General features: G+C 43.3%; 1 protein-coding gene across 5 annotated transcripts in view; it reads left to right on the forward strand.

The window, feature by feature from the left end:
• GLT1D1 (glycosyltransferase 1 domain containing 1) overlaps positions 1–17,110 on the forward strand; it is a 137,103-nt gene that overhangs the window by 31,384 nt on the left and 88,609 nt on the right. For all 5 annotated transcript variants that reach the window (XR_004032093.1, XM_030821677.1, XM_004089495.3 and 2 more), the window contains 2 exons: positions 5,059–5,164; positions 15,753–15,804. Coding sequence is in view for 4 of the 5 variants with exons in the window: in XM_030821677.1 (XP_030677537.1) it covers positions 5,059–5,164; positions 15,753–15,804 (158 nt within the window). In the remaining variant the exon portion in view is untranslated. The remainder of the gene's footprint in view (positions 1–5,058; positions 5,165–15,752; positions 15,805–17,110) is intronic.

Below are 17,110 nucleotides of genomic sequence, written 5' to 3' on the forward strand. Positions count from 1 at the left end.
CCAAGTTTAGGAAGCTATGATTTTCTATTTTTCTCAGCAGATTACTGGGAGAGACAAACCTCTAGCACAAGCACTGATTTAAGAATAAGACCCTTACGTGGGTGGCTCTGAGTCAACCCACTTGGAAAATAGCTTGTGTACCACTCTTCATTCTCAGTGCATTTCAGCAAGTGCTGTTTGAGGACCTAACTTTGAGTGCCATCACATTAGAGCAAGGGGTGCAGATGTAAATAAGAGAATCTTCTAGTCTACAGATGAAACCCAAGACCTTATGATACATGGCATGACATAGAAGGGAAAGGATTTACTTCTGAGAGACCTGGAGAAGATTTCAGAAACAAGGGGATGACTGAATAGGGTTTTGAAGAGTGAATAAGAGTTTGCAAATATATCCTCTAAAATGAAAAATAGAACTACCGTAGGATCCAGCAATCCCACTTCTGGGTATATGTGCAAAGGAAATGAAATCAGTGCGTGGAAGAGATATCTGCAACCCCATGTTCACTGCAGCACTATTCAAAATAGCCAGGACAGGGAATCAACCTGTGCCCATTGATGGTAAATGGATACAGAAAATGGGGTATATATATGTAGTGGAAAACGAAGGATATTCTGTCGTTTGTAACAACATGGATGAGCCTGGAGGACATAATGCGAAATACAATAAACCAGGAACAGAAATACAAAAACCACATGGTTCTCACTTGTATGTGAAATCCAAATAGTCGAATTCATAGAAGCAGAGAGTAGTAGGATGGTTACCAGGCGCTCAGGATTGTGAGCGGATTAGGGAAACGTTGGTCTTTGAGCACAAAATTTCAGCTAGGAGGAATACATTCAAGATTTATTGCACAGCGTGGTGACTGTAGTAAATAACAATGTATTGTATACTTGAAAATTGCTAAGAGGGGGGCCAGGGCTGGTGGCTTATACCTGTGATCCCAGCACTTTGGAAGGCTGAGGCGGGTGGATCACTTGAGGTCATGAGTTCGAGAGCTGCCTGGCCAACAGAGTGAAACCCTGTCTCTGCTAAAAATACAAAAATTAGCTGGGCATAGTGGCGCTGCCTGTAATCCCAGCTACTTGGGAGGCTGAGGCAGGAACATCACTTGAACCTGGGATGTGGAGGCTGTGAGCCAAGATAGCAGCACTGCACTCTAGCCTGGGTGACCAAGTGAGACTCTGTCTCAAAAAATAGAAAAAAAATTGCTAAGAGAGTAGTAGGTTTGCAGTGTTCTCATCACCAAATAAATGATAAATATGTGAGGTAATACATATGCTAATTAGCTTGTTTTTTTTTTTTTTTTTTTTAAGAAATGGGGTCTTGCTGTGTTTCCCAGGCTGGTCTCAAACTCCTGGGCTGGAGCAGTCCTCCTGCCTTGGCCTCCCAAAGTGCTGAGATTACAGGTGTGAGCCACCATGCTTGGCCTAATTAGCTTGATTTAGCCATTCCACAATGTATACATATTTTAAAACATCATGTTGTATACCATATATGTGTACAATAATAAAAAGAGTTTGCAAAAATATTTTATCTACATCATGCTACATCATGTTATAGCAGAGGACTTCCAGAATTTTTCAATTGCAATCATGGGTGAATTTATAAGAGTCTTATTTTTTTGAGACAGAGTCTCGCTCTGTCACCCAGGCTGGAGTGCAGTGGCACAGTCTTGGCTCACTGCAACCTCTGCCTTTCAGGTTCAAGCGATTCTCCTGCCTCAGCCTCCTGAGTAGCTGGGATTAAAGGCGTGTGCTACCACACCCAGCTAATTTTTGTATTTTTAGTAGAGATGGGGTTTCACCATGTTAGCCAGGCTGGTCTCGAACTCCATACCTCAAGTGATCCACCCACTTTGGCCTTCCAAAGTGCTGGGATTACAGGTATGAGGCACCATGCCTGGCCCCTCTCTTAGCAATTTTCAAGTGTACAATACATTGTTATTTACTACAGTCACTGAGTAGCTTGGCCAAAGTCATGCCTGTTCTAGGTGGAGAAGCAGAATTCTAACCTGGGGCTGTCTGGAGTGAAAGTCCTGTGATTTCTCCAGATAGGTCAAATTAGCTTTGACATATATGAGTTATTGCTGCTGGTCTGATTGAGTAAGAAAGGGCTGTCATCTTAAGTACTAAATATGTTCACACCTTTTAAACAACCTCGTTGATAGCGCGTATCTTTTAGGTGTCTATTTTTCTGTCTTTGGGAATTTCACTGAAAATGACTTTCCCACTGTTTTACTTAGCCTCCTTTAGTAGCAGTTTTTATTGGGGGAATATCCCAGATATGGTTTGGCTGTGTCCCCATCCAAATCTCTTCTTGAATTATAGCTCCCACAATTCCCGTGTGTTGTGGGAAGGACCTGGTGGGAGGTAATTGAACCATGGAGGCGGGCCTTTCCCGTGCTATTCTGATGATAGTGAATAAGTCTCTTGTGATATGATGGTTTTATAAAGGGGAGTTTCCCTGCACACGCTGTTTTCTCTTGTCTGCCACCGTGTGAGATGTGCCTTTCACCTTTTGCCATGATTGGGAGGTGTCCTCAGCCACGTGGAACTGTGAGTCCATTAAACCTCTTTCTTTTGTAAATTGCCCAGACATATCCAATTGCCATGCCAGTTGCGTATGTCTTCATCAGCAGCTTGAAAATGGACTAATACAGTCCCTTTGTGGCAATAGGGTGTATCAGTTTCCCACTGCTGCTGTAATAATTTACCACAAACCCAGTGGCTTCAGACAACAGAAATTCATCACCTGACCTCCAGTTCTGGAGAATAATTGCTCCCAGAGATGTCCACATCCTACTTCCCAGGACCCCTGAGGCTGTGACAGGGGAGCCTGTTCTGGAGGTTGGAAAGCTGAAGCGGATCTCCTAGGCTGAAATTCAGGTGTCAGCAGCTGCGCTCCTTCCTGGAGGCTCTTGGGGAGAATCTGTTTTCTTGTCTTTTCCAGCCTTGAGGGGCACCCACATGTCTTGGCTCATGGCCCTTCATCTCCAGAGCCATCAGGTTGGTGAGGTCTTCCTCACTCTGAACTGGACTCTCTGGCCTCCCTCTTCCACTTGTAACGACCCCTGTGGTTATGTTGAGCCTGCCTGGATAGTCTACCGTAATGTCCCTCCCCTGTCCCAGCCTCATGGGTCCTGAGAATTAGGATCTGGACATCTCTAGGAGCAATTATTCTTCCTACCACAGATTCATGTCCTTACCGTATGAGAAAAATCTTCACTCTGTCCCAACATCTCCCAAAGCCTAAACCCATCACCCGTGGTGAACCATCTCTACTAGGCAGGAGTTTCTATGTCTCTCTGTATTTTTGGAAAAGTTCTTACAGGTCTATAGTAAGAAATTCAAACAATACAAAATGTTACAGAGTGAAAAGTAAGTCTCACTCCCAACCCAGATATATATATATATATATATATATATATTTTTTTTTTTTTTTTTTTTGAGGCAGAGTCTCACTCTATCACCCAGGCTGCAGTGCAGTGGCGTGATCTCAGCTCACTCCAACCTCTGCCTCCCGGGTTCAAATGATTCTCATGCCTCAGCCTTCGGAGTAAGTGGGATTACAGGTGTGCCCCACCACACCTGGCTAATTTTTGTATTTTTACAAAAATAGAGACAGAATTTCACCATGTTGCCCAGGCTGATCTCAAACTCCTGATCTCAGGTGATCTGCCCACCTTGGCCTTCCAAAGTGCTGGCATTACAGGTGTGAGCCACCACGCCTGGCCCATCCCAGATCTGTAGCCTTCCAGGTCTCTTTCCCAGAGGTGACAACAGTTATTATTTTGTGTAGTGTCACAGATGTTCTGTGCATATAGAAATGTGTGTTTATGGCTTTTGTTTTTGTGCAAGCATCTTTTGTTCACCAATATGCGTTTTCTGTTTTTTTGTTTTTTTTTTTTGCCAGTCTTTCTATGTGAGTACACACACACACACACACACACATGGCTCCAAGAAAAAGAGTTGGTCTTCACCAATGCACAAGTAAGTTGCTTCTCAAATTGTGCTACTTTTAGCAGCCTTGCTGGTATTATTATTGTTCAGCTTAATATCTAGAGGCTGAATTCACAGCAGTGGAATTCTAGGGTGAGAGTGACCTAGATAGAGAGAAAGAAGATGGGATCTGCTAATTTACATGACAAAAACAATTCAAAGGCCAGTAAAAGGAAAGATCAGTATCTTCTCCTTTAAATCTCTTGATAGAAATAGCTTGCTTGGGAAATCTAACTGGGTGAACTCCGGTTAGATCTGGTCGGTTGGGTGATTTGTAGGCCATAGTCTCTTTGAAATTTTTAGTTGACCTTTGGGAGTCCTTTCGGGGAGTCGCTTTTGATGAGCACGTCATTCAGCCTGAGACGGGCAGGGCTAATGCCCTGTCCTGCCCATCTGCGCTCATGGAATGTTCATCGAGGAAGCAGGGAGTGGACTCACACATTGCCTCCCATCCGCACAGGACCCATCACTCGGAATCTACATACTCCCTTTGCAAATTCTTTCCCACTTTATGCCCTCAGCACCTTGTGTTATTTTGGCCCTCATCCTAGTTGTGCCTGTCATAATGTATCATCCCTGCTGTACTGAACAGTTCTTGAGGATATCATCAAGGTTGTCTGTACCTCTCTCTCCCCTGTTTTCATCCCGAGCTAGCACGGTGCCTGTTGGTGTTGATGAACAATAGGACTCAGTTTGGAGAGCCCCTTTTTTTTGTCATGAATTTTGATGAGGCCAGATTAGCCCATTTCCTAGGAATGATAAGCTTGGCTTTGATAGATGATGGCTACCAATATTTTTTATTTGCTAAAGTTTAAAACGAATTAATTGAAAGATAGCCCTGACAACAGAGGTTGGGGCCTCCCGTGATTCCTCTTGGTGTTGTGTTTATCGTAGTGATACCTATTCTGCTATCCAGGAGAGGTGGATGCAGCTAAACATACAGCAACACACAGCTCCTGTGTTCCGGGAACTTCAGTGTTTAAGATCCTTGCTTGGGAATGGTTGGTGAAGGCTGTTTTTAGGGCTAAATTCTGCTTTGTGACTCTCATCGTTTTGCAGGCCACCGAATCCCTTTTGGAGTCATCTTTGGTGGAACGGATGTAAATGAAGATGCCAACCAGAGAGAAAAAAACGCAGCCATGGGCAGAGTTCTCGAGGAGGCCAGGTAACACCTGCGAGAATTTCACCCTTGCCAGACATTTAAACTGTGTGAATGGAATTAATTGAAACCAAAGACTGAGGGCACCAATTGTCCGGAAGGTTTACATCTTAGCACTTAAAACCAATTTCATGTAACCTTTTCTTTCATTTGGTACATTTTTATTTTGCCACAAATAGTCATTGCTAACAGGTTATTGCACTTAAGTCTTCAACTACAGTTAATAGTAGATAAGCCTCTTTAGAATGGTCTGCATGGAGCCAGGCATAGTGAGGCACGCCTGTGGTCCCAGCTGCTTGGGAGGCTGAGGCAGGAGGATCACTTGATGGTGAGGCACGCCTGTGGTCCCAGCTGCTTGGGAGGCTGAGGCAGGAGGATTGCTGGAGCCCAGGAGCCCAAGGCTGCAGTGTGCTGTGGTTGCAATCCAGCCTAGGTGGTAGAGCAAAGCCCTCTTCTCAAAAAAAAGGTGTTCTGGATGTAGAAAACACGGATCACAGGCAAACTCCAGCCTTAGCAGCGCACAAATTGGGATCTAGTTCGCATCAGGTTTGCCCAAGTAGACTGTCTTTGGCATGGGTCTTATCTATGTAGCTTTCTGAGCTATATATGCCATTTGCACGAAGGGCCACCAACAGGATTTCTAAACTGTGGCTCAGGCCTTTTGCTTGGGTGTGTCCCTCTAGCTGTCCCGGGGACCTGAGAGGTAGCTGCTGTGAGAAGTCCCACTCAGCTCTACATGCTCTGAGTGGGACTTCTCACAGGGGTCACTGTGATAATCCTGGGGGCTGCCCTGCACGTCTCTGATCCCGGATACTAATCATGGGCAGCAGCCTCCAGGTACCACAACTACCTTAGTATGTCTCCCTATAATTCTAATGCCCCCAGGGTGGGGGAAGTTATTATCCCCAGTTGAGAGTTCCTTCCAGCACTGTACTTCCCAACTTTTCCATGTCGATGTGGTGAAAGGAGGTTCATCGGAGGCTGTTGTTCTGGACTGGCCCCTGCACTGTGCCCCAGCAGACCAGCCCAAGACAGAAAGGAGTCACTTGTGCTGGGCGCTGTGTAATCAAACTGAACTTTGAAATGGGTCAGTCTTCTTTCTCTCTTCTCTCTTCTCTTCTCTTTTCCTGACAGAGTCTCATTCCGTTGCCCAGGCTGGAGTGCAATGGCGTGATCTTGGCTCACTGCAACCTCAGCCTCCCGGGTTCAAGGGATTCTTGTGCCTCAGGCTCCCGAGTAACTGGGATTACGGGCACCTGCCACCACAGTCGGCTAATTTTTGTATTTTTAGTAGAGATGGGGTTTCACCATTTTGCCAGGCTGGTCTCAAACTCCTGGCCTCAAGCGATCCACCTGCCTCGGCCTCCCAAAGTGCTGAGATTACGGGCATGAGACACCGTGTGCAGCCTGAAATGGGCCAGTTTTCTAAAAAGCAAGAAATTCTAGCCAACTTCAGTCAGCAGAATAGGGAAGTCTTCTCTGCTTTAACCCTGTAGGGAAAGTAACTCTGAAATGCCCCATCTGCTTTTTGTTTTCTGTGTCTGCTTTCTTCAGCCCGTGTCTGTCTGTAAAAAACGCCTCCTCTGCGCAGCTCATCAGAACACTCATTCTGTTTTGTGGAATGAGGTGCTGCCCAATTCTAGAATTGCTAATAAAAGCCCATTATAATCTTTGAACTAAATTTGTTGTCATTGTGTCTTTTGACAAGGCATACTTAGAAAATTATCATATTTGTATAGCAATTTAAAGTGGATTGAAAGGCTTGATTAAAAAAATCACTCCCATTTCTTTGTCTAACAAATACAATAATAAGAATTAAAATAATGATAAAAGCAGGCCAGGCACGGTGGCTCAGGCCTGTAATCCCAGCACTTTGGGAGGCTGAGGCAGGTGGATCACTTGAGGTCAGGAGTTCGAGACCAGCCTGGCCAACATGGTGAAACCCCATCTCTATTAAAAATACAAAAATTAGCCGGGTGTGGTGGTGGGCGCCTGTAATTCCGGCTACTTGGGAGGCTGAGGCAGGAGAATCACTTTAACCCAGGAGGTGGCCAGGTGTGGTGGCTGACACATGTAATCTCAGCACTTTGGGAGACTGAGGCAGGTGGATCACCTGAAGTCAGGAGTTTGAGACCAGCCTGGCCAACATGGTGAAACCCCATCTCTACTAAAAATACAAAAATTAGCCGGACATGGTGGCCTGTGCCTGTAGTTCCAGCTACTTGAGAGGCTGAGGCAGGAGAATTGCTTGAACTCGGGAGGCAGAGGTTGCAGTGAGCTGAGATCACGCCACTGCACTCCAGCCTGGGAGACAGAGCGTGACTCCATCTCAAAAACAAACAACAGCAGCAACAACAACAAAAGAACCTGGGAGGTGGTGGTTTCAGTGAGCCGAGATCTTGCCATTGCACTCTAGCCTGGGTGACAGAGCGAGACTGTCTCAAAAAAACAAAATTAATTAATTAAAAAAATAAAAAATAAAATAAAATAATGATAAAAGCAATACGAATCTTCCATGATCATACGAAAATTGTGAAAAAAAGCAGAAATTAAATCAAAAGAACTAACTATACATGCATACCCAAAACAAAGAACTTTTCCGATCAGTCATGAGGTGCTCAGTGGGCTTCCCCGGGGTTTGCCCGGACAGTCGATGGGGTTCTGTGCAGTTTGTCCTCCCACATGTTCACTGGCTGCTGGTGTTAGAAGAAAGCCTCACCTGTGTCTGGAATAACCCTGAAATCACAGTTAACAGTTGACCCAACAAGTACTGCCTAACTATCCCTTCAACCCTTTTAAATCTTTGAATCATTGTCAAAAACAATACAAAGCAAAACTGATCATTGATTTTATCCCAATAAATCACCAGCTATTAATTTTCTGTGGCTCACCTCATGGCTGGGAAGCTCTGGCCAGGGAATTTGGGACAATTCAAGTCTTTATGTAGCTGGATCACCCTATTCCATACTGGGGACAGCATTCAAAGTTCTGTCCGGAGCCTCAGATTCCTTGTTTGGTAATGTAGGTGTCAGTCTCGCTTCTGAAAACCAGGGTTACTGAGAGGTATCACTGCATTTAGGACCCTAGTCCTTCCTGAGGACCCCTGATCATATGTTGTGGCAATGCAAGTGTGGACCCAGAAAACCCGAGACAGGTCTCAGTTACTATTTAGAAAGTTTATTTTGCCAACGTTGAAGACACACACCCATGACCCAGCCTCAGGAGGTCCTGATGACACGTGCCCAAGGGGGTCAGGCACAGGTTGGTTTTCTACGTCTTAGGGAGATGTGAGACATCAATCAATATATGTAGGAGGTACACTGGTTCGGTCTGGAAAGGCAGGACAACTGGAAGCAAAGGCAGGAAGACTCGAAGCAGGGGGCGGTTTTCCAGGTCACTGGTAGGTGACAGACAAAAGGTTGTATTCTTTTGCATTTCTGATTGGCCTTTCCCAAGGAGGCAATCAGATATACATTTATCTCAGTGAGCAGAGGGGTGATTTTGAATAGAATGGGAGGGAGTTTTGCCCTTAGCAGTTCCCAGCTTGACTTTTCCCTTTAGCTTAGTGATTTGGGGGCCCGAGATATTTTCCTTTCACACCACCTTATCATAATAGAGAGCACACGTGTGCGTGTGCATGTGTGTGCGTGTGTGTGTTACAATAAAAAAAGGCATTAAAACATGCTGGGGTTACCTTAAAAGGGGATCTTTTATTACAGGTTTTCTTATTGTTGTTGTTCTTACACTCTGCAAATTCATTACCTTTAGATTCCTGTAGTTGGTAATGCACTGCCTTATGGAAGGAAAATAATTCTGTTTACTAGAAACAACATTGAATGAATCCATCTTACAGTATTATCATTAGTATTATTCATTGCGTTGTTATTAAAGCAAACACTGATTTCTATTTTGGGGGGTTATTGATCGAGGTTAGTGGTCAGGAAAGCTGCATGAAGCAGATTCTTTGTCCACTACAGGATAGCACACGTTTCTGTAAAAGAAAGTATTGAACTTGTCTAGCTTTATAATGAGTATTTCATTTTTAATCAAATGTTTTTAAATAGTTAAATTTTTCCTATAGGGTCTGTTTTTGAAGTTTTTTTAGTATTTAAATTTTTTTCTACATTATATAGTATTTGAATTTAGCTTCAGCTTTTTGGCTTATAAATATTATAATGTAATAAGTACTTGATAATTATCAATATCAAAACTAAACGAAGAGTATGTGAAACCTATGGAAATTGTTTGGTGAAGGATCATCCAGGTACATATTAGAAGAAAATATGCTTGGCCAGGCGTGGTGGCTCACGCCTGTAATCTCAGCACTTTGAGGCCGAGGTGGGTGGATTACTGCAGTCAGGAGTTTGAGACCAGCCTGGCCAACGTGGGGAAACTCCGTCTTCACTAAAAATACAAAAATTAGCTGGGCATGGTGACACATGCCTGTAATCCCAGCTACTCAAGAGGCTGAGGGAAGAGAATTGCTTGAACCTGGGAGGCAGAGGTTGTAGTGAGCTGAGATCTCGCCACTGCACTCCAGCCTGGGCGAAAGAGGGAGACTGTGTCTCAAAGAAGAAGAAGAACAAAGAAAGGAAGGAAGGAAGGAAGGAAAGAAAAGAAAATATTATTGTCAAGCAAATGAGCAAAAGAGTTTGTATAAAATGAAACACCTCAAAAATAGCCTCATAAATAGGAAATATATAGCACACTATAGGTTAAACGCGGTGAATTTGCTATTTTGTAGGCATAAAATGGCTGAATATTGGTAGTTTCGTAAGTTTTAAGCTATAGATATTTAAGCCCTAAAATATTTTTTACAAGAAAAATCACATGCGAAAGTGAGTGAATCTATTTCAAAATGGCAATGTTCAACTAAAAGTGCAAAAATGGTAGCTTTATATTTCTCATAAGAAATGTGTTTTTTTAAAATTTAATTTAATTTTATTATTTTTTTGGAGACAGAGTCTTGCTCTGTCGTCCAGGCTGGAGTGCAGTGGTGCGATCTCAGCTCACTGCAACCTTCACTCCTGGGTTCAAGCGATCCTGCCTCAGCCTCCTGAGTAGCTGGGACTACAGGTGCTCACCACCACGCCGGGCTAATTTTTGTATTTTTAGTGAAGATGGAGTTTCCCCATGTTGGCGAGGCTGGTCTCGAACTCCTGACCACAGTGATCCGCTTGCCTCGGCCTTCCAAAGTTTTGGGATTACAGGTGTGAGCCATCGCGCCCCACTGATTGTTCAATTCTTAAGTTTCTCAGTTTTGAAGGTTCCCGGCAAAGGAAGGTTTACACACTCTCCTGAAGGGCCCGTTGTCAGTCAATTGTTATTTAGCTACTTTTCTTTCTTTTTTATCTTATTTTCACAGGATAAAGTCTATTCCCCCAGATACAGTTTCTTTCCACCTCTTGTTAGTTTTCAGAGCAAATGGAGAGCTTCTCATAACTGAGGCCAGCAGAACAACCCGTGCTGGGCTCGAGCCTCCTTCCGCGTCACACTGTGTGGTACTTGGATTATGAAAGTGGGCCTTGGTGGGAAGTCCGGCGGAGCTCCTCCCCGTCCGTCTTTCCTTACTTCTCCCTTCAGTAGGGGACCTGTGATGGAATGTGCCTCCACTAGTGACAGGGTTGTAGAGGAGGCAGAAAGGAAACCTCGGGGCAGACACAGGCAGGGGAAGCGGGGCCTGCTGGAGGAAGAATCTGCCATTTCTGGGTCCTGCTGCAGGGAAGGAATCGTCCTTTCCTGATTCTCGTCTGCAGTGATTATTCCTGTGGTATTTGCCTGATGGTGATTTTTCCATTTGCACTGCATCTTGTTTATTAACTGGAATTCTACCTTACAGAAGACTTTCCCCTTTGATCCGTCTCGTGGGGGCCGGGCATGGTGGCTCAGGCCTGTAATCCCAGCATTTTGGGAGGCTGAGTTGGGTGGATCACTTGAGATCAGGAGTTCGAGACCAGCCTGGTCAACATGGTGAAACCTCATCTCTACTAAAAATACAGAAAAAAAAATTAGCCAGGCATGGTGGTGCATGCCTGTAATCCTAGCTACTCAGGAGGCTGAGGCAGGAGAGTTGCTTGAACCCAGGAGGTGGAGGTTACAGTGAGCTGAGATTGCACCACTGCACTCCAACCTGGGTGACAGAGCAAGACTCAATCTCAAAAAAAAAGAAAAAAGAAAAAGAAAATAATATATATGTATAAATAAAACATGGACTCATAGATATTTATTTTATTTTCCTTTACAGGTTATCTGTTACTATTTTTGTTTATTTGGTTGCTCAAATTGTCCCAGATTTGCCCACAGGAGATGCTTTGAGCTGATGCCTGTGTTCTTTTGACACGCTCTCATCATTCGTCATTTTCTGAGCACTTTTCTACTTTCTGGCATCATAAAATGTTCCTGATTCATCTCCTGTCTACCTTGTCCTACTTCTGGAAATGGTTATTTCTCAAAGGAGTCCTGGTTCCTTTATTATTTTTTTTGTCTTTTTAGAGAATATTATTTAGAAACTAAGATCTGTGCTTGCTGCTTACTCAGTGTCATTTCTTGTAAGCCCTCTTAGACAGAGCTTGGAAATAATGTATGTATATATGCACATATACAACTATATGTATTTTTATTTCATCACTAGAAATATGTTCTCATTATTTGACATTGGTATGAAGCTTAGGGTTTGTATTAGGCGTCTGAATGGAGGTATAAAGTAGGTAGAAGTTTGGGCAAGTTAGGGGAGGGGTCAGGAGTTTGTTGGTCAATATACAGATGCTATTTTTTTTTTTTTTGAGACGGAGTCTCGCTCTGTCACCCAGGCTGGAGTGATCTTGACTCACTGCAACCTCCGCCCCCCGGGGTTAAGCTATTCTCCTGCCTCAGCCTTTTGAGTAGCTGGGATTACAGGCATGCACCACCACGCTGAGCTAATTTTGTAATTTTTAGTAGAGACGGGGTTTCTGCATGTTGGTCAGGCTGGTCTCGAACTCCCGACCTCAGTTGATCCTCCCGCCTCGGCCTCCCAAAGTGCTGAGATTACAGTCGTGAGCCACTGCATCCGGCCTTACAGATGCTATTGAAAACTGGAAACTGGTGAGCTCACCAAAGGAGTAAGTGCAGATAGAGAAGAGAAGCCCAAGAACTGAGTCTTGGAGCAGCCCGTTTTTGAGAAATGAGGAATTAGTGAGACTGAGATTGAGTGGCCAGTTCGATGAAATGGAATGGTATGGCAGAAACCAATGAAGAAGCATTTCAAGGAGGAAGGAGAGAGCGTATGTGCCTGTTGCTATTGATAGGTCAAGTAAGATGAAGACTGAGGATGGGATCATTCAGCTTACCAACATGGAGGTCATTCGTGACCTTGAGCGCAATTTCAATGGTGCAGTCGGTGGAGCTGCCTGGAGTGGTTTAAATGAGAAGAGAGGCATTGGAGGTGTTGAGCCAAGGTAACCCTAGGGCTTTCTTTGTCAAGGAGAAAAGGGAAAAACGACAATAATTGAAGCAGGGACTGCGGGATTAAGAAAGTCGTTTTTAAGATCAGAGAAATAATAGCATTTTCATAATGAGTAGAGGAGAAAATAATGATGTGGGAGAAAGATAGGAGGATATATATTATCTACAGAAAGTCTTGAAAGATTGAAAGTCCTGACTTTATAAAATATTTTAAGAATTTTCTTTCTAACTAAAAAAAAATGGCTGTCCCAATGCAATGTAGAAATTTTGGAAAGTACTGAAGAATCCAGGGAAAAGCAGGTTACCTAATTTTTTTTTGTATTTTATGTGTACTTTAACTATGACTAGCTTTTTGGTAGGTGATCTTTTAATTACTTATATTTGTATGTCTATGACTATATTTTCATTGTTATTATTTTTGAAAATTTGGGCTGAATGACACATCCTTTTTGTTTGTTTGTTTGTTTGTTTGTTTTTTGTTTGTTTGTTTTTTGTTTTTTTGAGATGGAGTTTTGCTCTGTCACCAGGCTGGAGTGCAGTGGCACGATCTCGGCTCACTGCAACCTCCGCCTCCCAGGTTCAAGCGATACCCCTGTCTCAGCCTCCTGAGTAGCTGGGACTACAGGCATGCACCACCACGCCCAGCTACATTTTTGATAATTTTAAGGTTCCAAACATGGTTCTAATGGCTGCATAGAATTCTATCATAAATTCTGTAACCGATTCTTTGAGATTGGGCATTTATATCTTTATTATAAACAACACCACAGGGAACAATGTGTTTCTGTCTTTGTGTACTTGTCTGATTGTATTGATTGTGTCTTTAGGTTGAATTCCCAGAGGTAGAATTGCAAGGTCTAAAGCTACGAACATGTGAATATATTGATGCAGTTTCTCAAATTTCTCTTCAGAAAGAATATTTGCATTTTAATTCACCAAGTGGGTGTATGTTTTCATTTTCTCACCTTTGTCAACATTGGGCATTTTTATTTTTAAAACTGCCAATCTTATATGTGATGCAATTCTTTCCTATTGTTCTAATTAGATTTATTTTGTTATTAGAGAAATTTCACTTTTCCTCACATTAGATGGTCCCTTGTGTTTACTCTCACGTGAATGTCCCGTTTTTCCCATCCCTTTTCTCCCTTGGGATGTTTGGCGTCCTTGTTAATTTTGAAGAGCTCCTAAGTAAGGATATTGTTCCTCTTTTCTCCATGTCAATTGCACATGTTTCTTCCAAATTGTTATTTTTGTTTTAATTTGTGGTATTTCAGTAGTTTTTTAATTTTAATATAATCAAAGCTTTTTTATCTTTAGAATTAATTTCATAGCTTTTTTCTTTCTCCTTTTCATACCCTGCCTGTGGTACCCAATAATGGCGTAGCTTTTGATGCTCAGAAAACCTTTCCCAGGCTGAGGCCAGTTGCTCGTTCACTTATATCATTCCAGACTTCTCTTGTAGTCTTACCTTTTTTTACTTAGCTCCTGAACCACCTTTTCAGATATGTGATATAAGGTAGGAAACTAACTTTTTCCATGTGTTTAACCACTTCTCTGACTTTATGCTATGTCAAATTCTTTTTTTTTTTTTTTTTTTTTTTTGAGACGGAGTCTCGCTGTGTTGCCCAGGCTGGAGTGCAGTGGCACCATCTCGGCTCACTGCAAGCTCCGCCTCCGGGGTTCACGCCATTCTCCTCCCTCAGCCTCCTGAGTAGCTGGGACTACAGGCGCCCGCCACCACGCCCAGCTAATTTTTTGTATTTTTAGTAGAGACGGGGTTTCACCGTGTTAGCCAGGATGATCTCGATCTCCTGATCTTGTGATCCGCCTGCCTCAGCCTCCCAAAGTGCTGGGATTACAGGTGTGAGCCACCACGCCCGGCCTATGCTATGTCAAATTCTTAAATGTATTTGCGTCTGTTTCTGGCCTTGTATTTGGTTTTGACCTTTCTATCTTTTCTTCACTGCCAACACTGTTTTAATTGTTATATTTTTAATATGTTTTGATATCTGTTAATACATATCTCATCTTTGAATTCTTCTTCTTCTTCCTCTTCCTCTTCTTCTTCTTCCTCCTCTTCCTCCTCCTTCTTCTTCCTTCTTCCTTTCTTCTTTCTTCTTCCTCTGTCACCCAAGCTGGAGTGCAGTGGCACAATCATGGCTCACTGCAGCCTTGACATCCCAGGCTCAAGCGATCCTCTTGCCTCAGCCTCCTGAGTAGCTGGGACTGCACGTGTGCTCAACCGTGCCTGGCCAATTACAAAAACATTTCCTGTAGAGATGGGGTCTCCCTATGTTGCCCAGGCTGGTCTTGAATGCCTGGGCTCGAGTGATCTTCCTGCCTCAGCCTCCCAAAGTATTGGGATTACAAGTGTGAGCCACTGTGCCTGGCCTGAATTCTTTATCAAAATTTTCTGATTGTTTGTCACCCAATTATATGTATAGGTAAACTTTAAAATTATTTTGTCAAATTTCAATAGAAATCCACTTCTGGATTTTATTTGAATTATTGATTTTGTCACGTAATTTGGTAAAAATGGACGTTTTGATAGTGTTGGAGGCTTCCCATTGAAGAATGTGCTCCACATTTCCATGGAAAATATCTCTTAATCCCCCTGCACTTCATGGCAAGCATAATGTTTATAAATAGATTACCTTTGTTTTCTTAGTTTTGAGATCCCTTGTGCATTTCCTAAAGAAGCAATTGAAAGGAGGGAGATGATAACAGCACCCGTGTGTGCATTCAGTAAATGGTGATCGTGTCCCCATAGTCTTCCCTTGGCAGAGCTAGTGGAGTGGACAGGCTGCCCTTGAATGGTCAGGGTGGATTAACCAAGCAAGTTCCTTGCTTCTCTCCTGCATCTCGATTTCTTGCTTTTGATTTTATCCCCGCCTCTCTGAACTTGCGTGGAAGGAAGAGAAAAAATAGGAAGTTTTGGGCTTCATTTGGTTTACTTCTTGCATATACAACTTTTTTTTGATGTGAGTTGAGATTAAACCTAATGGCCAGTGACCACAAGTAATAAAGATTGATTGCATTTTAAATTTAGTGTCTCACCTTGTCTCTCATAGTTTGTTCCAAAGAGCTGCTTCATAGTTCTTTTAATTGAATTCTGGCCTAATTGTTTCTATTATTTTTGTTCATTTACTAGATTTGCTGTCGCTTTCACAGAGTCAATGAAGGAAATGGCACAAGCACAGTGGGTATGTGTTTATCTGGTGTTGTTATTTTGGTTGTGCTGATGAAATTTGCAGAATTCGAGAACTGAAAGGCAGCCTTACTGAGCTGACACAGAGTTCCCATGGACGGTGCCTGTCGTGTATTATGTTTCCCATAGATTGATTTTGTATGTGTAGATGCACCTAAAACGTCCCCGATATTTTTTGATGTTGTTATTGAATGACAAAAATAGCCCAGTAATGTGTTGTCTGTGTTTTGTTGTTGTTGTTGTTGTTTTGTTTTGTTTTGTTTTGAGATGGAGTCTCGCTCTGTCACCCAGGCTGGAGTGCAATGGCGCAATCTCAGCTCACTGCAACCTCCGCCTCCTGGGTTCAAGCAATTCTCCTGCCTCAGCCTCCTGAGTAGCTGGGATTACAGGTGCACACCACCACACCCAGCTAATTTTTTTGTATTTTTAGTAGAGATGGGATTTCACCATATTGGTCAGGCTGGTCTCGAACTACTGATCTCAAATGATCTGCCTGCCTCAGCCTCCCAAAGTGCTGGGATTACAGGCATGAGCCACCAAACCTGGCCCTGTTTCCTTTTTATGTTCTCAGATCGGCTGATTTATCAGCTGCACTATAAATGTTGCAGCAACCTTGTATACATGAGAGTAACAATCTCTTAGGTGACAGAGGTAGTTTCCTGGGTTGGACCATTTATTAGAAGAGCTTTAAGCAGTCAAGAGTTTGTAGATCCACAAGTTAGTTCATTTATTGACTCTGTATTCATGATGACTTAGAGGGCAGGTGTATGAGCTGGTGGGAGCCTAACTGAATTCCCAGTAAGGAGCTATGTGAATGTACCATGGAGCTGGTGCCTGCAAAACTAAAGAAAAAAGCCAAAGGTCAGTTTCCCTTTGGTGGGCAAGGCTGCTGTGTCTGGCAGTGGGAACTGCATTGAGCCTGCTCCACCAGCATTATTAGCGCTTGTGTTCCACCAGTTCATCTGCTGTGCACAGGGTGTACGCCCTGATCATTTGCAGGCATTATTCCTGTTGGCTGGGGGGATCAAGGAACAGGGCTTATGCCCTGATCATTTGCAGGCTCTGCCCATTCTTTATGGAATTGCAATTTGCAAAATGGTGGTACTTGGAAACTGCTGCATTGGCACAAGGGCAGAACCCAGTCATCTGTGGTCTCTTCCGAAAGCTCGGGATGCTAGACATACGTGAATGTGAAGTTGCACACGCCCTGACTGCCCATAGTCTTACCCTTTATATCAGACTTTTCCCAGGCAGAGCATGGAGGTTGTATTTCCTAGTGCAATTTAATGACTTGTCAATTT

Source organism: Nomascus leucogenys, chromosome 10 (assembly GCF_006542625.1).
Source record: "Nomascus leucogenys isolate Asia chromosome 10, Asia_NLE_v1, whole genome shotgun sequence".
Taxonomy (NCBI): Eukaryota; Metazoa; Chordata; class Mammalia; order Primates; family Hylobatidae; genus Nomascus; species Nomascus leucogenys.